The following is a 25,225-nucleotide window of genomic DNA, read 5'->3' as shown; positions in this document are numbered from 1 at the left end:
GGAGTGAGTTACAGGCTGGAATCTAATCAAGGGGTTCGGGGGGTTTATATATGGAATAACAGATACCCGGGAGTGTGTTTTAGGCTGGAATCTAATCGAGGGGCTCAGAGGGTTTATAGATAGAATAACAGATACCCGGGATTGAGTTACAGACTGGAATCTAATCGAGGGGTTCAGGTGGTTTATATATAGAATAACAGATACCTGGGAGTGAGTTACAGACTGGAATCTAATCGAGGGGTTCGGGGGTTTATTTATAGAATAACAGATACCCGGGGGCAGGTTACGGACTGGAATCTAATCGAGGGGTTCAGGGGGTTTATATATAGAATAACAGATACCTGGGAGTGAGTTACAGGCTGGAATCTAATCGAGGGGTTCAGGGGGTTTATATATCGAATAACAGATACCCGGGAGTGATTTACAGGCTGGAATCTAATCAAGGGGTTCGGGGGGGTTTAAATATATAGAGAATAACAGATACCCGGGAGTGAGTTACAGACTGGAATCTAATAGAGGGGTTCGGGGGGTTTACATATAGAATAACAGATACCCGGGAGTGTGTTCCAGACTGGAATCCAATCGAGGGGTTCGGGGGGTTTATATATAGAATAACAGATACCCGGGAGTGAGTTCCAGACTGGAATCTCATTGAGGGGTTCAGGGGTTTTATATATAGAATAACAGATACCTCGGAGTGAGTTACAGACTGGAATCTAATCAAGGGGATCGGGGGGTTTATATACAGAATAACAGATACCCGGGAGTGAGTTACAGACTGGAATCTATTCGAGGAGTTCGGGGGGGTTCATATATGGAAGAACAGATACCCGGGAGTGAGTTACAGACTGAAATCTTATCAAGGGTTTCAGGTGCTTTATATATAGAATAACAGATACCCGGGAGTGTGTTTTAGGCTGGAATCTAATCGAGGGGCTCAGGGGGTTTATAGATAGAATAACAGATACCCGGGATTGAGTTGCAGACTGGAATCTAATCGAGGGGTTCGGTGGTTTATATATAGAATAACAGATACCCAGGAGTGAGTTACAGGCTGGAATCTAATCGAGGGGTTGGTGGTTTATGTGTAGAATAACAGATACCCGGGAGTGAGTTACAGGCTGGAATCTAATCAAGGGGTTCGGGGGGTTTATATACAGAATAACAGATACCCGGGAGTGAGTTACAGACTGGAATCTAATCGAGGAGTTCGGGGGGGTTCACATATGGAAGAACAGATACCCGGGAGTGAGTTACAGGCTGAAATCTTATCAAGGGGTTCAGGTGCTTTATATATAGAATAACAGATACCCGGGAGTGTGTTTTAGGCTGGAATCTAATCGAGGGGCTCAGGGGGTTTATGGATAGAATAACAGATACCCGGGATTGAGTTACAGACTGGAATCTAATCGAGGGGTTCAGGTGGTTTATATATAGAATAACAGATACCTGGGAGTGAGTTGCAGACTGGAATCTAATCAAGGGGTTCGGGGGTTTATATATAGAATAACAGATACCCGGGTGTGAGTTACAGACTGGAATCCAATCGAGGGGTTCGGGGGGTTTATATATATAGAATAACAGATACCCGGGAGTTAGTTACAGACTGGAATCTAATCGAGGGGTTCGAGGGTTTTATATATAGAATAACAGATACCCGGGTGTGAGTTACAGACTGGAATCCAATCGAGGGGTTCGGGGGGTTTATATATAGAATAACCCATACCCGGGAGTGAGTTACAGACTGGAATCCAATCGAGGGGTTCGGGGGGTTTATATATAGAATAACAGATACCCGGGAGTGAGTTACAGACTGGAATCTAATCGAGGGGTTCGGGGGTTTATATATAGAATAACAGATACCCGGGTGTGAGTTACAGACTGGAATCTAATCGAGGGGTTCGGGGGTTTATATATAGAATAACAGATACCCGGGTGTGAGTTACAGACTGGAATCCAATCGAGGGGTTCGGGGGGTTTATATATAGAATAACAGATACCCGGGAGTGAGTTACCGACCAGAATCTAATCGAGGGGTTTAGGGGTTTTTATATAGAATAACAGATACCCGGGAGTGAGTTACAGACTGGAATCTATTCGAGGAGTTCGGGGTGTTTATAAATGGAATAACAGATACCCGGGAGTGAGTTCCAGGCTGAAATCTTATCAAGGGGTTCAGGTGCTTTACATATAGAATAACAGATACCCGGGAGTCTGTTTTAGGCTGGAATCTAATCGAGGGGCTCAGGGTGTTTATAGATAGAATAACAGATACCCGGGATTGAGTTACAGACTGGAATCTAATCGAGGGGTTCAGGTGGTTTATATATAGAATAACAGATACCTGGGAGTGAGTTACAGACTGGAATCTAATCAAGGGGTTCGGGGGTTTATATATAGAATAACAGATACCCGGGTGTGAGTTACAGACTGGAATCTAATCGAGGGGTTCGGGGTGTTTATATATAGAATAACAGATACCCGGGAGTGAGTTACAGGCTGGAATCTAATCAAGGGGTTCTGGTGGTTTATATATGGAATAACAGATACTCGGGAGTGATTTACAGACCGGAATCTAATCGAGGGGTTCTGGGGTTTATATATAGAATAACAGATACCCGGGAGTGAGTTACAGACTGGAATCTAATCGAGGGGTTCAGGGGGTTTATATACATGGAATAACAGATACCCGGGAGTGAGTTACAGGCGGGAATCTAATTGAGAGTTTCCGGGGGGTTTATATATAGAATAACAGATACCTGGGAGTGAGTTACAGACTGGAATCTAATTGAGAGGTTCAAGGGGGTTTATATATAGAATAACAGATACCCAGGAGTGAGTTATAGGCTGGAATCTAATCGAGGGGTTCGGGGGGTTTACGTATAGAATAACAGATACCCGGGAGTGAGCTACAGACTGAAATTTAATCTAGGGGTTTGGGGGGTTTATCTATTGAATAACAGATACCCGGGAGTGAGCTACAGACTGAAATTTAATCTAGGGGTTTGGGGGGTTTATCTATCGAATAACAGATACCCGGGAGTGAGCTACAGACTGAAATTTAATCTAGGGGTTTGGGGGGTTTATCTATCGAATAACAGATACCCAGGAGTGAGTTACAGGCTGGAATCTAATCGAGGGGTTCGGGGGGTTTATATATAGAATAACAGATACCCGAGAGTGAGTTACAGACTGGAATCTAATCGAGGGGTTCAGGGTGTTTATATATAGAATAACAGATAGCCAAGAGTGAGTTACAGACTCGAATCTAATCAAGGGGTTCAGGGGGTTTCTGTATATAGAATAACAGCTACCCGGGAATGAGTTACAGGCTAGAATTTAATTGAGGAGTTCAGGGGGTTTATATATAGAATAACAGATACCCGGGAGTGAGTTATAGGCTGGAATCTAATCGAGGGGTTCGGGGTGTTTATATATAGAATAACAGATACCCGGGAGTGAGTTACAGACTGGAATCTAATCGAGGGGTTCGGGGTGTTTATATATAGATAACAGATACTCGAGACTGAGTTACAGACTGGTATCTAATCGAGGGGTTCGGGGGTTTATATATAGAATAACAGATACCCGGGTGTGAGTTACAGACTGGAATCCAATCGAGGGGTTCGGGGGGTTTATATATAGAATAACAGATACCCGGGAGTGAGTTACCGACCAGAATCTAATCGAGGGGTTTAGGGGTTTTTATATAGAATAACAGATACCCGGGAGTGAGTTACAGACTGGAATCTATTCGAGGAGTTCGGGGTGTTTATAAATGGAATAACAGATACCCGGGAGTGAGTTCCAGGCTGAAATCTTATCAAGGGGTTCAGGTGCTTTACATATAGAATAACAGATACCCGGGAGTCTGTTTTAGGCTGGAATCTAATCGAGGGGCTCAGGGTGTTTATAGATAGAATAACAGATACCCGGGATTGAGTTACAGACTGGAATCTAATCGAGGGGTTCAGGTGGTTTATATATAGAATAACAGATACCTGGGAGTGAGTTACAGACTGGAATCTAATCAAGGGGTTCGGGGGTTTATATATAGAATAACAGATACCCGGGTGTGAGTTACAGACTGGAATCTAATCGAGGGGTTCGGGGTGTTTATATATAGAATAACAGATACCCGGGAGTGAGTTACAGGCTGGAATCTAATCAAGGGGTTCTGGTGGTTTATATATGGAATAACAGATACTCGGGAGTGATTTACAGACCGGAATCTAATCGAGGGGTTCTGGGGTTTATATATAGAATAACAGATACCCGGGAGTGAGTTACAGACTGGAATCTAATCGAGGGGTTCAGGGGGTTTATATACATGGAATAACAGATACCCGGGAGTGAGTTACAGGCGGGAATCTAATTGAGAGTTTCCGGGGGGTTTATATATAGAATAACAGATACCTGGGAGTGAGTTACAGACTGGAATCTAATTGAGAGGTTCAAGGGGGTTTATATATAGAATAACAGATACCCAGGAGTGAGTTATAGGCTGGAATCTAATCGAGGGGTTCGGGGGGTTTACGTATAGAATAACAGATACCCGGGAGTGAGCTACAGACTGAAATTTAATCTAGGGGTTTGGGGGGTTTATCTATTGAATAACAGATACCCGGGAGTGAGCTACAGACTGAAATTTAATCTAGGGGTTTGGGGGGTTTATCTATCGAATAACAGATACCCGGGAGTGAGCTACAGACTGAAATTTAATCTAGGGGTTTGGGGGGTTTATCTATCGAATAACAGATACCCAGGAGTGAGTTACAGGCTGGAATCTAATCGAGGGGTTCGGGGGGTTTATATATAGAATAACAGATACCCGAGAGTGAGTTACAGACTGGAATCTAATCGAGGGGTTCAGGGTGTTTATATATAGAATAACAGATAGCCAAGAGTGAGTTACAGACTCGAATCTAATCAAGGGGTTCAGGGGGTTTCTGTATATAGAATAACAGCAACCCGGGAATGAGTTACAGGCTAGAATTTAATTGAGGAGTTCAGGGGGTTTATATATAGAATAACAGATACCCGGGAGTGAGTTATAGGCTGGAATCTAATCGAGGGGTTCGGGGTGTTTATATATAGAATAACAGATACCCAAGAGTGCGTTACAGACTGGAATCTAATCGAGGAGTCCGGGGTGGGGGGCAATGGGGAGGGGGGGGGGGGGTTTATATTTAGAACAAGAGACACAAAGGCGACATGAGAAAACAGATTAAATGACATTTACCCACCCTATTCACATCTCTCTTCAACTATTCTTTGATCAGACTATGTCGTCCAAGTTTCCATGCTGCTGGTGTTTCTGCCTCAACCATTTGCAGGGAATGGAGTTACTGTTTATTCAGCAGGGTGAGGGTTAAGATTAGATTAGAGATACAGCACTGAAACAGGCCCTTCGGCCCACCGAGTCTGTGCCGACCATCAACCACCCATTTATACTAATCCTACACTAATCCCATATTCCTACCAAACATCCCCACCTGTCCCTATATTTCCCTACCACCTACCTATACTAGTGACAATTTATAACGGCCAATTTACCTATCAACCTGCAAGTCTTTTGGCTTGTGGGAGGAAACCGGAGCACCCGGAGAAAACCTACGCAGACACAGGGAGAACTTGCAAACTCCACACAGGCAGTACCCAGAATCGAACCCGGGTCCCTGGAGCTGTGAGGCTGCAGTGCTAACCACTGCGCCACTGTGCCGTTGTAAAGTGCCAGTCACATGTTGGATCTAATTTATTGGGCTCCACCCAATGTTGAGTTCTGTTGCTGTGGCAAATGTTTCAGAGAAAAATATAAGCCATATCTCTGACACTTCAAAAAATAATGTAATGCCCCACATTTAGGTCCTCAATAACACACACACAAAACCTGCACACATATCTGCAACCGCAGACAACTCTCACAGAGACTCACAAACACACACACACTCCCATACACACACACACAGACACACAAACACACTGACACCACAAGTATTGATTGAACTCCAATATCAGATGTCATAGCACAGATTGTGGTTTGCTTTTTTGTTAACTTCAGTCAGCCTGGATGTTGGAGACTGGCTGTACATTCAGGAACTTCAGGCCTTGTAGCTCATAATTATTTCAATGTTTTCTTTATGCCAAGATTCATCATATGCTTTGACAGCAGGAGTGGATTGATCAGGCAGGAGAGATGAGCCTCCACATGCAGATTACCATTAATCAAGGAATCAGCACATTTCTGTAATGCACGTTACGACTGGTATTTATTCCATGGTGGATTTGAGTTGGATTGAGGTCTCTTTGTACAATATGTGAAAAGAATGGATTTGACAGATGTGGTTAATGTTGTCACACTCACAGAGTAAGGATGGAATGAAAATAACACAGAGAGCAATCAAACACAAACTCCTACACCATCGCACCAATAATAACACAGAAAATTACATCTTCATCACATAATTAAAACTGGAGAGATTCATAGGACAGTGTAGAGGGAGCTTTACTCTGTATCTAACCCCCTGCTGTACCTGTCCTGGGAGTGTTTGATGGGGGACAGCGTAGAGGGAGCTTTACTCTGTATCTAACCCCGTGCTGTACCTGTCCTGGGAGTGTTTGATGGGGACAGTGTAGAGGGAGCTTTACTCTGTATCTAACCCCACGCTGTACCTGTCCTGGGGAGTGTTTGTTGGGGACAGTGTAGAGGGAGCTTTACTCTGTATCTAACTCCATGCTGTACCTGTCCTGGGAGTGTTTGATGGGGGACAGCGTAGAGGGAGCTTTACTCTGTATCTAACTCCATGCTGTACCTGTCCTGGGAGTGTTTGATGGGGGACAGCGTAGAGGGAGCTTTACTCTGTATCTAACTCCATGCTGTACCTGTCCTGGGAGTGTTTGATGGGGGACAGCGTAGAGGGAGCTTTACTCTGTATCTAACCCCACGCTGTACCTGTCCTGGGAGTGTTTGATGGCGACAGTGTAGAGGGAGCTTTACTCTGTATCTAACCCCGTGCTGTACCTGTCCTGGGAGTGTTTGTTGGGGACAGTGTAGAGGGAGCTTTACTCTGTATCTAACCCCGTGTCCTGGGAGTGTTTGATGCTGAGATTGACAAACATGGATGATTCTTCATTTCCAGTCACTGACATCCATCAGATTGCTGAATGCAAAGATTAACTGAAAAAGACAATGAAGCAAACAGTAACATTGACAAAGAATAAAAGGTTCAGAACAAAGTTCTTGAAATGACAGATTCACAGGGTAGCGGTTGTACTGAGCTGCAAACCAGACAATGAAATCTGAATCCCAGATGCATCTTGCTGTTTCTCAAATCTACCAGAGATCAGTTTTCCATTCCATCCAAACAGGAGGAGGCCATTCAGCCCCTCGAACCTGTTCCGCCATTCAGTTAGATCATGGATGATCTGATTCGTAACCCCTGATTACCGTGTCCTAATAAAAATCTATCAATCTCAGTTTTTACAGTTGCAATTGACCCCCAGTCTCGACAGCATTTTGTGGGAGAGAGTTCCAGATTTCAATTAACCTTTGTGTGATGAAGTGCTTCCTGATATCACCCCTGAACGGCCTGGTTCTAATTTTAAGGTTCATGCAAGATGTTTGTACTTGGACATTGAGGGGCTTGCTGAGGACATGATATTGGTCAGAGATGTGAGATCACTGTTTTGTTCAGAGATCCATTGCAGTGAACAGCAGCTGCTGACCCATGTCTACATCAGTCCTGTGTCAGGATCAAGGGGAATGTTCACTATCTCACATTGGGCATCACAGTGCGGGTGGACTCCAGACTAGGAGGGGTCCAGCCATCAGTGACAGAGTCATGGGATCATAGAATGATATAACACACAAGGAGGCCATTCAATCCATTGTGTCTGTGCTAGCTCTTTGGTGAGTTATCCAATTAGTCCCACTCCCCTGTTTTTATCCCCCATAGCCCTGCAATTCTTTCTCCCTTAAAGTATTTATCCAATTTCCTTTTGAAAATTATTATTGAATCTGCTTCCACTGCCCTTTCAAGCAGCACATTCCAGATCACAACAACTCACTGCGTGAAAAAATGTCCTCATGACACCTCTGGTTCTTTTGCCAATCATCTTAAATCCATGTCCTCTGGTTACCAACCCTCCTGCCAGTGAAAACACTTTCTCCTTACTTACTCTATCAAAACCCTTCCTGATTTTGAGCAACACTATCCTATCACCCCTTAGCCTTCTCTGCTCTAAGGAGAACAATCCCAATTTTTCCAGTCTGTTCACATAATGGAAATCCCTCATCTTGGTCCCATTCTAATAAATCTCTTCCGCACCCTCTCCATGGCCCTGACATCCTTCCTAAAGTGTGGTGCCCAGAACTGGACGCAATAGTCCAGCTGAAACCTGACCAGTGATTTATAAAGGTTTAATATAACTTCTTTGCTTTTGTACTCTCTTCCTTTGTTTATAAACCCAAACATCCCATATGCTTTTGTTCTCAACTTCTCCTGCCATGTTCAAAGATTTGTTACATAAACCCCCAGATCTCTCTGTCCCTGCACCCCCTTTAAAATTGTACCATTTAGTTTATATTGCCTCTCCTTATTCTTCCCAACAAAATGTATGACTTCACACTTCTCTGTGTTAAATTTTATCTGTCGTGTGTATGTCCGTTTCACAGGTCTGTCTCTGTCCCCCGGAGTCTGTTACTATCTTTCTTATTGTTTACTACATTTCTGAGTTTCCTCTCATCTGCAAACTTTGAAATTGTGCCCTGTATACTAAAAACTTCAGTAGTCCTAATACCAACCCCAGCAAACCCAACTGTAAACCTCCCTCCGGTCTGAAAAACAACCATTCACCAAAAATCTTTGCTTCCTGTCCCTTAATCAATTTTGTATCCACACCACCACTGTTCCTTTAATCCCGTTGGCTTTAGTTTTGCTCACAAGGCACTCTGTAAAAATTGCTGTAGATTCTGTGATGTAAAACCATGGGTGTCAGAGTGTGACTATGAGATGTTGTTATTGCCTTCACACGATTCCTTCCTGGTAGCTGCAGTGTGAGCAGCCTGGAACATACTGTGTGATGCACACGTTGTGCATGTTGCCATCCTCCCCCTGGACTACAGCCTGGAACAGGTGCCTGACTGCTTTCATTCATACAGCAGCTTTATGCAGTTTACACTGAAGGTGCTGTACAGAGGAGCAATGGGCACTGAGCTGTGACAGCTGAAGAGCTGCTGGAAAACGAGGAGCTGGAGGAACAGGTGGGGAATGTATTCCTGGGGTGTATGTGGATTAGAGAGGGAGGGGCAGGGCAGGGGGGCGTGGTTTCCCATTGGTGAGAACACATTCCATTCACTCAGACATTCTCACATACTCAGCCACACACACTCATACATTCAAAGACACACTCATAGACGCAGTTAGACACACTCACTCACAGACACACACACACACACACTCAGACAGTCAGACACACACACTCAGACAGACACACACACACTCAGACAGACACACACTCAGACACACACACACTCAGACACACACACACTGAGACACACACATACTCAGACACACACACTCACAGACAAACTCATTGACACACTTAGACTCATACTCACTCACAGCCACACACACTCACACACACACTCAGACAGACACACACTCAGACACACACACTCACAGACACACTCATTGACACACTCACTCACAGACAGACACACACTCAGACACACTCAGACACACACACACTGAGACACACACATACTCAGACACACACACTCACAGACACACTCATTGACACACTTAGACTCATACTCACTCACAGCCACACACACTCACACACACACACAGACACACTCAGACAGGCACACACATACACTCAGACAGACACACACTCAGACAGACACATACTCAGACATACACACTCACAGACACACTCATTGACACACTCACTCACAGACAGACACACACTCAGACACACTCAGACAGACACACACACTCAGACAGACACACACACAGACACATTCAGACAGACAGACACACACACAGACACACTCATAGACACACTTAGAAAAATACTTACAAACACAAGCACACAGACACACACACACTCAGACAGACACACACACTGACACTCACAGACACACTCAGACAGACACACACACACTCACAGACACACTCAGACAGACAGACACACACACACACACACTGACACTCACAGACACATTCAGACAGACACACTCACACACTCAGACAGACACACACACACACACACACACTGACACTCACAGACACACTCACACACACACACACACTCAGACAGACACATACACACACTCACAGACACACTCAGACAGACAGACACACACACACACACACACTGACACTCACAGACACACTCACGAAGTCATGAGAGCTGGAGCAGGAAAATTGTAAAAGATACTCAGATGCAGACTACTGGAGGGAAGTGAAGAGGTTTGGTGAGGAGTGAAGATGAGAATGGTTGGCGTCCTTCCATCTACAAAACATGATGGACACACAGCAGACAATCCATTTCGATGGTGTGTCTTCTCTTGGTGCATCTTTGCTGATGGCTGTGAAGACCAATCCTCAAGATGCAGGATGAGGAGCAAACAAGAATCAATGTGGGGAGGTGGAATGTGCAAGAGACCTGGTGTGAGAAGTCATGCAGCCTTGATTGGAATAGGAGACAAACCTGGGTCAGGGTCAGGAACAGGGTCAGGATCAGGATCAAGGTCAGGGTCAGGGTCGGGGTCAGGGTCAGGATCAGGGTCAGGGTCAGGGTCGGGATCGAGATTGAGGTCGGGGTCAGGGTCAGGATCAGGGTCAGGGTCAGGGTCGGGGTCAGGGTCAGGGTCAGGTTCAGGGTCGGGATCGAGATTGAGGTCGGGGTCAGGGTCAGGATCAGGGTCAGGGACAGGTTCAGGATCGGGATCGGGGTCGAGATCGGGATCGGGATCAGGGTCGGGGTCAGGGTCAGGGTCAGGATCAGGGTCAGGGTCAGGTTCAGGGTCGGGATTGAGATTGGGATCGGGATCAGGGTCGGGGTCGGGGTCAGGGTCAGGATCAGGGCCAGGGACAGGTTCAGGGTTGGGATTGAGATTGGGATCGGGATCAGGGTCGGGGTCAGGGTCAGGGTCAGGATCAGGGCCAGGGACAGGTTCAGGATCGGGATCGGGGTCGGGGTCAGGGTCGGGGTCGAGGTCAGGGTCAGGAACAGGGTCAGGGCAGGAGACTGAGGTCCTGAGAAGACATTTGCCAATATTGGAATGTATTGGGAAATATTTCTAATAAATTTGTATGATTAACCTGTGACAGTGTTGCAGGAAATGTGGTGGAAGGTACTTTGTTTATGATCAAGGATAATGTTTTGATAACTTTGTTCATTTTCGATCCTCAACTGAAGTCTCTGACTGCAATATGCTATTTTCAGCTGGTCACAGAGGGGCATCATGTGTTAGTTAAGGGGGTCTTCTGTGATATGCCAATCAGTATTGAGATTTTAGAAGATGAGGGTGACACTGAGAACCTTTTTTCACACTTTTCCCTCTTTCATTGTATCCAGGTGCCAGTGTGATTTTGAATTGAACCGCTTGTTGGATTTGACCAGACTTTGGTGCATAATTATTCTTCTGGGAGTGGAAAGAAAATCTGTTTTTCTACTGTCTGACACTATCCCTCAGCTCTTCCTCCCCTACACCATCATCCATGCAATTGCATCACTCACTCACATGTCCAGCAGCAAACGCTCTCACAGACTTTCTCTCTGCCCTGTTTATTGATCCTGCATCATCTGAAGTGTCCATTCAACATGGAGATTGAGGGTCAAAGACTGCACTGAGGAGTGGTGAAAGTACACGCCTGGATTGTAATAATCAGACACAGAGGGCCCCTGAATCATGGCTGAGAGACTCTGTACAGATATTCTGTCTGCCAGCAAAGCAGCAATGATCCTTACATAACCACGAGAAATAAACCTCACATGTTGACACCCAGTATCTGAAGGTATCCACAGGTTCTAACACGCGGCAGGCACTGAATCATGTTGGACTGATGATCAGACCTTAGTTACATTCTCCTGTGTTTCTAACGCTGTCTATCTGAGTAGCAGGCCTGCTTTGGTGGGTCATTCTTGCTTCTCCATCAGAAGGTTGTGCATTCAAGCCCCGCTTCAGGCAATTGAGCACATAATCCAGGCTAAGCCTCCCAGTGTGGTACTGAGGGAGTGCAGCACTGTCGGAGGTCTTACAGATGAGAGGTTAAACCAAGACTCAAGGGGCCACAATACAGAGGGAAGGAAGTTATGTTGTATTTACATAGCACTCTGCTTCGACCCCATTTAGGCTATTGTGTTCTATTGTGGGCACAGCACCTCAACAAGGATACACTGTCCTCTCATGTGGACATGAGAGATCCCACAGCATGAATCACAGAATCAAAGAATAGTGCCACACAGAAGGAGGCTATTTGGCCCATCAAGTCTGTGCTGGTTCTTTCGAAGAGCTAACCAGTTAGTCCCAGTCTCCACTCTTTTCCCGTACCCTTGCAATTTTTTTTCTTTTAAATCCCTTTTGAAAGGGATCAGATTGAATTTGTTCGCACCACCCTATCAGGCAGCATATTCCAAATCCTAACCACTTTTTGTATTTTAGGTGTCTGCGCTAAAATCTGTGGCGGATATAAACAATGGCGGCACGCCCGTGCAGACTGCAGGTTGCGGATCCGCCCAGCTCATTTAATGGCGGGGTGGACTCCCCCCCCCCCCCCGATGACATGGAGGGGGCAGGCAGTCCGTCCCCCGGCAATGGTGTCAGCAGCCTTTGCTCAGGCACTGACGCCATTTTTAAAGGGCTTCGAGCCCTTCCATTTAATTTAAATGTTTAAAGTTATAGTGATTTAAAATTTATTCAAAAAAATTAAATAAACGTTGCTCGCCCCTCTCCCACCTCGTCCGCCAATAACCAGACAATTCATTCCCCGACAAAATACTGACTTTGTGCACTTGACCTCCCCCCCACCTCACAGTTCATAAACTGTGAACTTTACCCCTGCTCACCATCCCCTACACCAATCAGATGAGTTTGACCCTGCTCCCCCGCTCCCGCACTGAAAAACGTACCTGCTCCCCCCTCCCACCAGTGTCCCACATCAGATCCCCGGACAAGCACCCGAAGGTGCGGGAGTGCCGGCCACTGGCAGCAATGTCACTCTGGAGCAGACGACGGGAGCGGGTAGGTAATTTATTCCAGCATTAACATTACTTTGCATATTTAAATTTGCCTCTGTTGCCAAGCGGCGGGGAGGCTGCCATGAAGCCTCGCGGCCGCCGGGAATATTGGGCCGGGCCTTCCTGGCATCAAAGTCCATGGCGGGCCTCTGCCGGAGGCATTTTCCAGCAACCCCCCCCCCCCCCACCCCCACCATGACCCCTCACAGCGGTGGGTTGTAAACTCCGGCCCCCCATGTCCCGTCTGGTTCTTTGCCTTAAATCTGTGCCCTCTGGTTACCCACTCTTCAGCCACTGGAAACAGTTTCTCCTTATTTACTCTATCAAAACCCTTCACAATTTTGAACACCTCTATCAAATCTCCCCTTAACTTTCTCTGCTCTAAGGAGAACAATCCCAGCTTCTCCAGCCTCTCCACATTAACCAAAGTTCCCCATCCCTGGGACCATTCCAGTGAATCTCCTCCTCACCCTCTCCACGGCCTTGATATCCTTCCTAAAATGTAGAGTGCAGAATTGGACACAATAGTCCAGCTGAGGTTGGACTAGTGTTATATAAAGGTTTAGTGTAATTTCCTGGCTTTTGTATTCTATTTATAAACTCAAGGATCCCATCTCCTTTATTAACTGCTTTGTTAACTTGTCCAGCCACCTTCGAAGATTTGTTCACAAACACCGTCAGATCTCTGTTTTTGCACCTACTTTGAAATTGTACATTTTTGCTCGTATTGCATTGAATTTCATCTGCCATGTCTCCGCCCATTTGACCAGTCTGTCTATGTCTGCTTGAAGTCTGCTACTATCTTCCTCACTGTTTGAGTCATTTGCAAATTTCAAAATTGTGCCCTATACCCACAAGTCAAATGGATATCATAAAACATCAGTGGTCTTTGCGCTGAATCTTGGGGAACTCCACTGTACACCTCCCGCTAGTCTGATAAACAACCAATCACCACAACTCTCAGTTTTCTATCCCTTTGCCAATTTTGTATCCATGCTGCTACTGCCCTTTTTAATCAATGAGACTCAATTTTGCCTAACAGGCATAACAAGGCTAAGATGTGGGACTTTATCAAACACCATTTCAATGTTCATATACACATCAACATCAACACCCTCATCCACCCTCCCTATTACCTCATCAAAAAACTCAATAAAGTTAGTTAAATCAAAGGTCTGAAGAAGAGCAGGGGAGTTCTCCCCAGTGTCCTGACTAATTGTCATCCATCAACCAACATCATTACAGCTGATTATCTGGCCATGTTGTCATTCCTGTGGGATCTTGCTGTGTGCAAATTACCTGCCTCATTTCCTACATTACAACAGTGACTGTACTTCACTGAGTATTCCATTGGTTGTAAAGCACTTTGGGACATCCTGAGGTTGTGAAAAGTGCTATATAAATGCAAGTTCATTCATCCCCCCTATCCTTGAGCCCATTTTCTTTCATCATTTAATGGTGCTCAATATTATCCATTCTGCTTTCATCAAGAAATTGTTCTACCTACCACAGATATAAAAGCTGTTTGGTAGGTAACTGCTGATAGGGTGGTGCTGAGCATGAAGTGTCAAAGTTCAGTTCGTTGTCCTGCACATTTCTTGGAATCTATAATCAGAGTCAGTCAGAGAGGAGAACAATCAGCCCTTTAAAGCAGTCCAATTACTGGGGAATGGAGTGGGTGTTAGCCTCAGTATCCTTAGGCTGTAAAGAGAGGAAAAAAGAGCTAGGGTTCCCCTCCAGATTATAGCCCAGTGATGCCTACTGGAAAGTGCCTGTTAGCTGAGGACAGAACCTACTTCAAAAGTGATGCTTTCCTTGGTCAAATAGCCACCTGTCCAGAATGACACATGGAGAATGTCAATTAGTGTCAGTGGAACCAGAAATGGTCTGCACCTCCAGGAAAGACAATTGGGCCATGTGAAGGAAATGAGTAATTCCTTGAAGCTATTATCACAACCTCTGTGGGCAGCTAATCGAATCCTCAATCACCCTGGGTCATGAAGTTAGCTGATCAATTCAATTACATTGCATCCAATAACACTCTCTAGATTCACTGTTATTTTCCATTCTATACAATGTGTTATGAGGAACAGTTTCCTCACAGTCAGAAATCGCCCAATGGGAAGATATCTCCAGCACAGTGAATTTAACAACAGAACTTCTTCCGAAAATGACTAACAGAGTCTCAGTGGGTTAAACGTGCTAATAATCCTGGTCAACAGATTGACGACTCCTTCTGAAATGGAAACTCCACCCCTGTGGGTGCAGGATGTGTCAGTCAAGGCTCCAGTCTGTCTGTCTCCTTGGACACGTTTCATGTGCAATAGTAAAAGCTCCATGGGTTGGGCCATTTCAGCTGGCATCTAACACATAACCCCAGTGCTCAAATAAATGGTTTGCATGTCCTCATTCTCACCATCTCCCTCAACACACCCACACACCTTCTCCCCATACCCCTCATTCCCTTCTCTCTCTTTCTCTGGAATCTCATCTAGAGCCCACTCACATTCACAGCTTCAATGTCCTTCCCTGGTAACATAATGCATGAAAATATTACTCTTGCTGTGGAAAATTCTCCCTCACATTGCTCTTTCTCTTAACTACCTCATCTGAACGGAACAACTTGCCTGGATTGATTGTGCAAATACCCTGCAGAATCTCAAAACTCCAATTAGATTCAAAGAAACCAAACGCAATTTCCTTAACCTTTCCTCGGAACCTAATTGCTGCATCTCGATCTGTGCGAGAATCAGGTCATGGGTGGGACTCAGCATTTCTACGTTTTTCGATCTTTGCCCATGATTGGTTTGATATTAGTACTGGAACTGGGAAAGCAGAACATTGGATCTGAAAACACCAGAGGCAAAGTATTGGACTGATTTTGGAGACATCCCAATCTTTACAATAATGTCGGAAACTGAAGAGAAAAATTGACGTATGAAGAGACAAAGTGGGAAGACTAGAGGCTGGAATTGAAATTACAGAGAGTAGGTGCAAGGAGGAAAAGAAACCTGGAACCCGTAAAATAGACCAATGAGAGTGACAAAGAGACATGATGATAAATATGGGGTGCACATAATACAGGCAGAATATCTCAACATCTCACTCATCATCATGAAGACAAGTACGAAGAGCACTTCCATGAACCTACTGAGCAGCCCATTCATTTCAATCTCTGGTAATTTAGCTGAGGGGCAGCAAAGGGCAGAACTACAGTTCTGTAATGAGTATGATCTGATTTCTGAGAAAGCGATGATGTTTTACTGTACATGAAAGGTGGAGGTACAAGCACCAGGGATAGGTTTCTGGGATCAATTGTAATGTTAACACCTCCATCAGGTTTGTTAAAGGATTTTCATAGCTATGTACAGTTTAGTTTAGTTTAGTTTAGAGATACAGCACTGAAACAGGCCCTTCAGCCCACCGAGTCTGTGCCGACCATCAACCACCCATTTATACTAATCCTACACGAATTCCATATTCCTACCACATCCCCACCTGTCCCCTATATTTCCCTACCACCTACCTATACTAGGGGCAATTTATAATGGCCAATTCACCTATCAACCTGCAATTCTTTGGAATGTGGGAGGAAACGGGAGCACCCGGAGGAAACCCACGCAGACACAGGGAGAACTTGCAAACTCCGCACAGGCAGTACCCAGAACAGCAGAGAATTGAGGCAGCTTTAGCAGGAAGCTGAGGTCCTCACATAGTTTTACACATGCTAAAACCATTTCCACACCCCGATTCACAGGAACATGCTTCACATTCCGGATGATCCTCAGTAATCATCCCAGGAATGTCATTTGCTAGATGGGATTACTCAGCTATACTTGGCTCTGTAGCAACCCAATTTTGCAACAGGACTGGGTCAGAATCGAAACAAAAACTCTAATGAGGATACACCTTAGTATTCTGCAATCAGGAGAGTTAGAGCATTGATCTCAGTGTTACTTATATCACAGTGTTTATGCACAAAAATCTGTAAAAGTACCACAGGGCCATTCAAAAAATCCCTAGCCCAGAAATTCAGGTGCAGAAGAGAGAGAGAGAAAAGAAAGCGACAGACAGAGGGGGAAGTGGAGGAGAGGAGGCGACATTAATACCACACACTGCCCACAGACGTGACCTGCTACTTTCAACATGGTTATGAACTACAGTCTATGGCCCGAAAACCTCAACAGCGACAGTGTCCAGCATTGACAATTCTAACTGTTTGGGGGACCTCGATTAAACCCCACACAAGTCCTTTAGTACTTCCCAAACTACAGTAAAATTGTGTAGTGAATATTCACCAGGCTCTGAAGGCTGCATTCATTCAGTCTCATTTTGTGGTTACCGTGATCCATTATTTATAAAACCTTAGAACAGGAGGAGGCCATTCGGCCCATCATGCCTGTGCTGGCTCTTTGAAAAAGCTATCCAATTCACCTCACTCCCCTGCTCTTTCCCCATACCCCTGCAGATTTTGTCACCTTCAAGTTTTTATCCAATTCCGCATTGAAAGTTATTATTGAATCTGCTTCCACCGCCCTTTCAGGCAGCGCGTTCCAGATCACAACAACTCACTCTGTAAATAAAATTCTCCTCATCTTCCCCTCTGGTTCTTTTGCCAATTATCTTAAATCCTTGTCCTCTGGTTACCAAAACTCCTGCCACTGGAGACAGTTTCTCCTTATTTACTCCATCAAAGTAACATTCAAGTAACATTCGCACCACACAAGTGCCAGGCAATGACCATTGCCAACAAGAAAGAATCTAACCATCTCCTCTTGATGTTCAATGGCATTACCATCAGTGAATCCCCCACTATTAACATCCTGGGGGTTACCATTGACCAGAAACTGAACTGGAGTAGCCACATAAATACTGTGGCTACAAGAGCAGGTCAGAGGCTGGGAATTCTACAGTGAGTAACTCACCTCCTGTCTCCCCAAAGCCTGTCCACCATCTAGAAGGCACAAGTCAGGAGTGTGATGGAATACTCTCCACTTGCCTGGATGGGTGCAGCTCCAACAACACTCAATAAGCTCGACACCATCCAGGACAAAGCAGCCCGCTTGATTGGCACCCCATCCACAAACATTCACTCCCTCCATCACCGACGCACAGTGGCAGCAGTGTGTACCATCTATAAGATGCACTGCAGCAACTCACGAAGGCTCCTTCGACAGCACCTTCCAACCCCGCAACCTCTACTACCTAGATGGACAAGGGCAGCAGATGCATGGGAATGCCACAACCTGCAATTTCTCCTCCAAGCCACACACCATCCTTGACTTGAAACTATATCGCCGTTCCTTCACTGTCACTGGGTCAAAATCCTGGAACTCCCTTCCTAACAGCACTGTGGGTATACCTACACCACACGGTCTGCAGTGGTTAAGAAAGAGGCTCACCATCAGCTTCTCAAGGGCAATTCGGGACAGGCAATAAATGCTGGTCTAGCCAGTGACGCCCACATCCCACAAACAAATTAAAAAGACCCTTCATTCAGGAGTGTGTCTGCTGAGGAGAGACTCAGGGACCCTGGGTAGAGCCTGCGTCCAGAATAGCAGGGATCTGAGGAGGGGAATCTGTGCAAATGCAAAATACCGTGGATGCTGGAAATCGAAATAAAAACAGAAAATTCTGGAAACACTGAGCAGGCCTGGCAGCATCTATGGAGAGAGAAACAGAGTTAACGTTTCAGGTCAATAACCGTTCATCAGAGCCCCCCAGATGGGAATCTGTAACAAAAACAAGAAATGCTGGAGTCACTCAGCAGGTCTGGCAGCATCTGTGGAAAGAGAAGCAGAGTTAACGTTTCGGGTCAGTGACCCTTCTTGGGAATCTGTAGTTTGGTTTCTCCGTGGTTGGAACTGGTGGGTTACAAAACTTTATTTTTCTCTGTTTTTTCTGTTTCATTCTCAGGCGGGAGTTGAGCACTGAAACTCTGCAGAAAGAAAAGCAACAAGTTAAATTTGAAAATAAAAAGCTCTGTCAAACTGAGTGGGTTTTAAGTTGTGAGTCAGTGAAACTGAGAGAACCACAAAAATAACAGAGAACAGAAAACAAAACTCGCGCAGTGACATTTCTGGATCAGTTCTGGGCACTGAACGAAAAAGCCCCACGACTCCTAGTAATCTGAACTTAAATCACAAACCACTGGAAATACTCAGCTGCTCAGAAACTGTTTCCTCGGCTGGGGGAGTCCAAAACAAGGGCCATAACCTTAAAATTAGAACCAGGCCGTTCAGGAGCAAAGTCAGACGCACTTTCTTCACACAATGGATAGTGGAAATCTGGAACTTTCTCTCCCTAAAAGCTGTTGATACTGGGGATCAATCAGATCATTCAAGATTGAGATCGATAGATATTTAGTGGGTAAGGTTATCAAAAGTTATGGAACCGAGGTGGGTAGATGGAGTTAAAATACAGATCAGCCATGATCTGATTGAATGGTGGAACAGGCTCAATGGGCTGAATGGCCTCCTCCTGTTCCTATGAAGTGTCAACTCAGGAAACACTAGCTGGCTGTTTCCCATCAGATCCTGATGCCGTGTTATCACTTGCTCTGGTTTTTTACCAATTTGTACAAAATCCTCGCCCACCCCTTCATCACTTTGAAAATCACAAGGACAGACTTCCGGCCTCAGGGTAATTTCATTGGACCTTTGCCAGAACAAGCCATTCCCCCTTCCAATCTCCCTTCTCCCGACACAGCCTGTACATAAACCAGAGTAAAATTTTAACCCAACACCCTCCCTCAAACCCCTCTGACCTCCCTCCTCATGTCTTCAAACCTCTGAGCATCTGTCATCCTCATCCTGCCACACTTGCAGTCTGACAGGCCTCACATACCTCAACAGACCAACCTCTTCCTCTTCAAATCCCTCAACAGCCTCCTCACACTGTCCCGTGTCACCACTCCTCGACTTCTGCCCTCCTGCAAATCCTTCCTCCCGCCAACTCCCCACTTCATCCTTGGGAAGGTGGTGGATGAGCTGAGAGCTTGGTGACTGAGACACTCAGCATCAGATCAAAGGGTGAAACAGCTGAGATCCAGAGAGAGAGAGAGAGAGAGGGAAGGAGAGAAAATAAAGGGGAATTCTGGAAAGCTCTCCTCAATCCCTTCTCTCTACCTTTGTCCCACTTTTAAACCCTTCGTCAAGCTTTACTCTATGGGCAAACTTTCAGTCCTCAGTTCCACTCTCATCCCAAAGTGAATCTCAACCACTGCTTCAGTTCTGTTTGTTGATCATTACCTAATAGTACATCACATTTACAGAATTCAGCCCAACCAATCCATGTTTATTCAGCTTCCCCATAAATGTATCTATTCTGTTCACCACAACCATGTTCTACCACTCTCTGGATAAAGAAGCTTCTCCTGAATTCCCTATTGGATTTATCAGTGACTATCTTATATTTATGGCGTCTAGTTTTGGTCTCCCCGACAAGTGAAAACATCTTAATATACAGCCTATCAAACACGTTCATAATTTTAAAGACCTCTATCAGATTACCCATCTCTATTGTCCTTGCAAGAGAAACAAGTTCATAATGTCCGGGAAAGGACACAAACAGGCAAAGGAGTGCCTTACTTCCAGATGACCACACTAATGGAAGACCAAGCGATGAAGACAAGGAGGAAGTTGGCCCTGATGTTACGGCGGGAAGAGTACTCTGTCATTTCTAGTTCCACTTCTGCACAGGTCACAACATATATTTAAATGTTTACTCAGTTACGATGAGGTCAATCATCTCCTCTACTCTTTATCCCCGAAAAAACTAAACTAACCAGGTTTCTTTAATAAACAACAACATTATCAGTTTATTATAAAAACAAGTCTTAACCAGTAACTAATCAAAGCATTAACACACAGATTGAAATATGAAAGTTCCCTTTTTACTTTAGCCCTTCACACACACCGGTTATCCGAAAAATAAAGAGATTTTCTCTTTAGAGCTCAGTTACAAAAAAACCAGAAAAAGAATATTTGACCAAATACTTGCTAATTCTTGAAGAAAAAAGAGAAGATATAGAAAGATGTCAGATGTCCTTTTTTTGTCTGGTGTCCGGGTATACAGTGATGGGTCACTGGGATCCTTTTAGAACAGTTCTCTTCAGGCGACATTGAAGATCAGTTTGGCAGACCTTTTAGGAGGAGTGCAGCATCAATTTCTCTATTTCTTACACTCCCTTCTAAGAGCTTCTCAAAGAGATGGAAAAGTTGGCAGACATTTCAAAGAGATGGAACAGGCTGAGCTGCTGTTTTGTCCTTCAGGTTAATTTCTAAACTCCTTTCAAAACACTGTCCATACCCCAACTGACTGTCCAAAGTGAAAACAAAACAATATCTCGAGTCAAGCCCCCTATAAATCTTGACCTGCCACTTCTCTGTAAACATCTTTCCCAGGTCAAAAAGACCCCACCAGGTACTTATTTGAAGACAGGTGACTTCCAGTAAGGGTTGTTTACAAACCAAATCTAAAAGAGCTTCCAATTACCTCTTTTTAAAAAAAACACAAAGTCCAGCATTTATAAAATCTTCACAATTTAAATATAAGTCCTCAAAAAAATACTTAAAGGTATAGAAGCATTGTCATAACACTGGCAAAATGGGAACTCATGGTGAAAATGGTGAATACAGAGGCAATGTGCTCACTAAGGGGTTGCAGTTCATGCCACCCTGTCCAACACCACACTGAGCACTGAGTAGCATTCGGAAGTCTCAGCACTGCAGCGGCTTTTACTCTTCTAGGTTAGCTCTCATCATCTCGTGTGTCTCCCACAGGTACAGACGCCCACACCACGACACCCTCCCCCTCTCCCTCTGCTGCCCCATAAGAACAGCACGGAACTGAAGAAACATCGTCACAACTTACAACCACACCATCCACCAGTGCAGTTACTCTCACCTCAGTGAGGCCTCGCACACATTTAGACAGACATTGGGTGAGGAGCATCGTACTAGTGTACTAGTGTGCAGCTGGTTCTGGAGGAAGAGGCAGTGGTGGGCAGTTCCCCTCAGAGGATGGAGGATAGACACAGTCCTGCTTAGTTGGGTACAGATGCAGGGCCTCAGGAGCCACAGGAAAAGAGGCTGTATCTAGACCAGCAGCAACAGATGTGCTCCCACATGTCACGAGTTCCCTGTGGCAGTGCGTGGTCATGGGCTGAGAATGGAGGAGTCCATCCAGCACATGAGTGCCACCATGGCTCAGGGCTTTAAGCACTTGAGCTGCTCCATTGAACAAGTGGCCAAATGGAGAGCCAAATGCAGCAGCACCTGGAGTACATGCAGGAACTGCTCAGTGACGTTCACAGGATGTATGCCACATTATGTAGCCTTGACCGGTCACTGGTTCTGATAGCGCAGAGATGTCTGGAGTGGATGCCAGCCATCCACTGCATCCACCAAGGGCTGAGGATGTCACTGAAGAGGACAAGGGTGCCACATCTTATGGGCACCTTCATCATCTCCAGCCTCCTTGGCTCCTCTAACAGTGCCGCAGGGCCAAGTGATGGAGGCTGCCCCAGTAATGATGCAGGTGAAGCTGCCTCTGGAGGTGCCCCCAATGGCACCTCCACAATGAGGGTGACTGTCACATGCATCTCAGCCACAAGCTGAGGCAAGTGAGCAGGTTGCCTCCACCTCCTCCGAGGCCACAAGTGGACAACCGCATATGAGTGGCCCAGTGCAGAGTCCACTGCGTCACATGGAGCAGTTAGTGGGTCACTGGGATGTCTTCTTGCTGTCTCTGTGTACTCTTTCCATTTCTGAGCACTATATAAATTATGACACTTTAAGCCACATGTCTGAGACTTCATTTATTGCTGGTGTGACAAGGAAATAGGTTTGAGTTGGTGAAGGAAATCAAGTGTTCCTTCACGGTGATGGCAAAACCTCTGGACAGATGTGATTCCTGCATTGGCAGTAAGAGTTTAGTTGTTCCAGGCTTCATCGTCACAGGAACCTCAGACTAACCTTCCTACCATGCCCTTCGTCCTGGGTCAGAGGGACTCAGCTGAAACATTCCTAAATCAAAAGATCCTTGACATTCATGACATCCTGACAAGACCCACGCCGTGCCCAGCCACCTCCTTGTGCAGCCGAGGTACCTCGGTGTTCTGCATCCTCCACCATTGCCTCCACCTCCTCATCTTCCACATCCTGCTCCTCCTCTTCCTCTGATGAACTGTCTCCTTCCACGGCCTCATCATCCTCAGGGTCCATGCTTCTGTGGAGGGCCATGTTATGGAGAGCGCAGCAGACCACCACAATGGGCAAGACCTCTGGAAAGAGGGCACCACCTGACCAGTCCAAGCACTGGAATTGCATCTTGAAAAGCCTGATGGCCTGATCAATGGTTGTCCGACTAATCAGGTGGCATTGGTTGTATCGCCTTTGTGCATCTCTCTGGGGCTCTTGTAGAAGGGTGAGAAGCCATCTCTTCAAGGGGTTTCCCTTGTCCCCTAGGATCCATCCAAGGATTTTAGGGGCCGGAGTGAAGATCTGAGACAGCCTGGACTGCCGGAGGATGAAGGAGTCAAGCCAGCTGCCAGGAAAGCGAGTGCACACATGGAGAAAGCTCTTGTTGTGGTCGCAGACCAGTTGGATGTTGAGGGAGTGAAAGCCCTTACTATTGATGAATCTGACTGGCTGCTCACAGGGTGCCTTGAAGACCACATGAGTGCAATTGATGATGTCCTGCACCTGGGGGAATCCAGGGATGGCACTGAAACCCATTGTCCTCTGTGCAAGCGAGGCTGCTCTCTCATGAAATGAATGTGCTTTCTAGCTGTGTCAAAGAGGGCATCAGTGACCAGTGAGATGCAGTGATGTGCAGCCGCTTGCGAGATGCCATTAAGGTCCACAGCTGTTCCCTGGAGTGAGCCAAAAGCAAAGAAGTTCAAGGCCACAGTGACTTTGACGGCCATTGGCAGGACATGGTGACCAGTGCTGTGAGGTGTGAGGTCTTCGGCAATGAGGACACAGACGTCAGTGACCGTCTGCCTGGAGAGTCGCAGTCTCCTGCAGCACTGGGTCTTGGTCATCTCCAGGTACCTCCTTCTTCGGCGGTAGATCCTATGCTGAGAGTATGGCCTCGGAGTGCTTCCTGCCTCTCTTCCTCTCCTCTATTCTTCTGATGCTCAGGGCTCCGCCCTTCCTGTGGAGGGTGTGGCTCTTCACTGCCACTGGGCCCAAACTCTGACAGCCATGCCACCATTGTCAGTTGCAGCCTTCCTCGTGGTGAGGTGGCCCTCCAATTTTCCTTGGCAGTCTTGCCCCCCTGCTCTTATGCCCCCATGATGCCAGGTGGGTGGCAACCCTCTAGGCTGCCAGATTGCTTACTACCCATTCTCTCTGCCACCTGCGCAAGCCAAGGGCACTCGTTTGTCAATGGCTGAGTTCCCCCTCTGCGCCATTTAACCTTTTAAAGATCTGGGGTCATCCCCTAGGGCTCCCCACTGTGGGTCCACCTCCATTCAGCTGCTCTGCCCCCGACAGCACCAGCAGCCCGTGCGTGCCCGTGAAACTCAAAGCAGTCTCCATTAACGAGCTCTTAATGAACTCCTCAAACACCTTAATTGGCCTTAATCAGGGATTGGGCAGGATCTCAATACCCCACCCCCCCCGCCCCGCCCCGGTGAACATGGCTGGAGTTGGGAACGGCGTCAGGAAACCAGTATGCCAGCCAGCTCTGGTACTTTTTTGGCCCCATTCACCTCCGTTCTGGTCCCTGGTGGGGCCCAAAAATTTAGCCCACTGTGAAAGCCCATGAAAGCTGTTGGCACTTTTGTTAACTCTTCATTAATTGCCGGGAGAACCCTGCAGGAGCGAGAGGAACTTCAGCTATTCTGTGGGATCCTCATTGCCGAGAGAGGACAGACTGAGAGGCGGCACCTCCCACTCAGAGTGAAAGCAGAGTGACAGATTCCTCCCACAGATATTACCAACATCCTGCCAGGCAATGAGCTCATCCG

At 46.1% G+C, this 25,225-nt stretch overlaps 2 protein-coding genes across 2 annotated transcripts in view; both read right to left on the bottom strand.

Moving 5' to 3' along the window:
• Positions 1 to 25,225, bottom strand: part of LOC137348255 (tensin-4-like) — a 117,593-nt gene that overhangs the window by 76,963 nt on the left and 15,405 nt on the right. The gene's annotated exons all lie outside the window — the stretch shown is intronic.
• LOC137348006 (putative nuclease HARBI1) lies at positions 23,277 to 24,295 on the bottom strand. Its single transcript, XM_068013077.1, has 2 exons — positions 23,955 to 24,295; positions 23,277 to 23,796 (listed from the first exon to the last, which is right to left on the bottom strand). Exons 1-2 carry the CDS (start codon positions 24,293 to 24,295, stop codon positions 23,277 to 23,279), a joined length of 861 nt encoding a protein of 286 aa, XP_067869178.1.

The sequence above is a fragment of the Heterodontus francisci genome, chromosome 33 (assembly GCF_036365525.1).
Source record: "Heterodontus francisci isolate sHetFra1 chromosome 33, sHetFra1.hap1, whole genome shotgun sequence".
NCBI lineage: Eukaryota > Metazoa > Chordata > Chondrichthyes > Heterodontiformes > Heterodontidae > Heterodontus > Heterodontus francisci.
This window is presented reverse-complemented; position numbering and strand designations above follow the sequence as displayed.

Bases quoted from the DNA above. Each gene is read 5' to 3' on its own strand.
- LOC137348006 (XM_068013077.1), bottom strand. From the start codon at position 24,295: ATGACCAAGACCCAGTGCTGCAGGAGACTGCGACTCTCCAGGCAGACG. The intron at 23,797-23,954 runs GTGCAGGACATC...CTTTCCTGGCAG, and splicing joins CCATCCCTGGATTCCCCCAG to CTGGCTTGACTCCTTCATCC.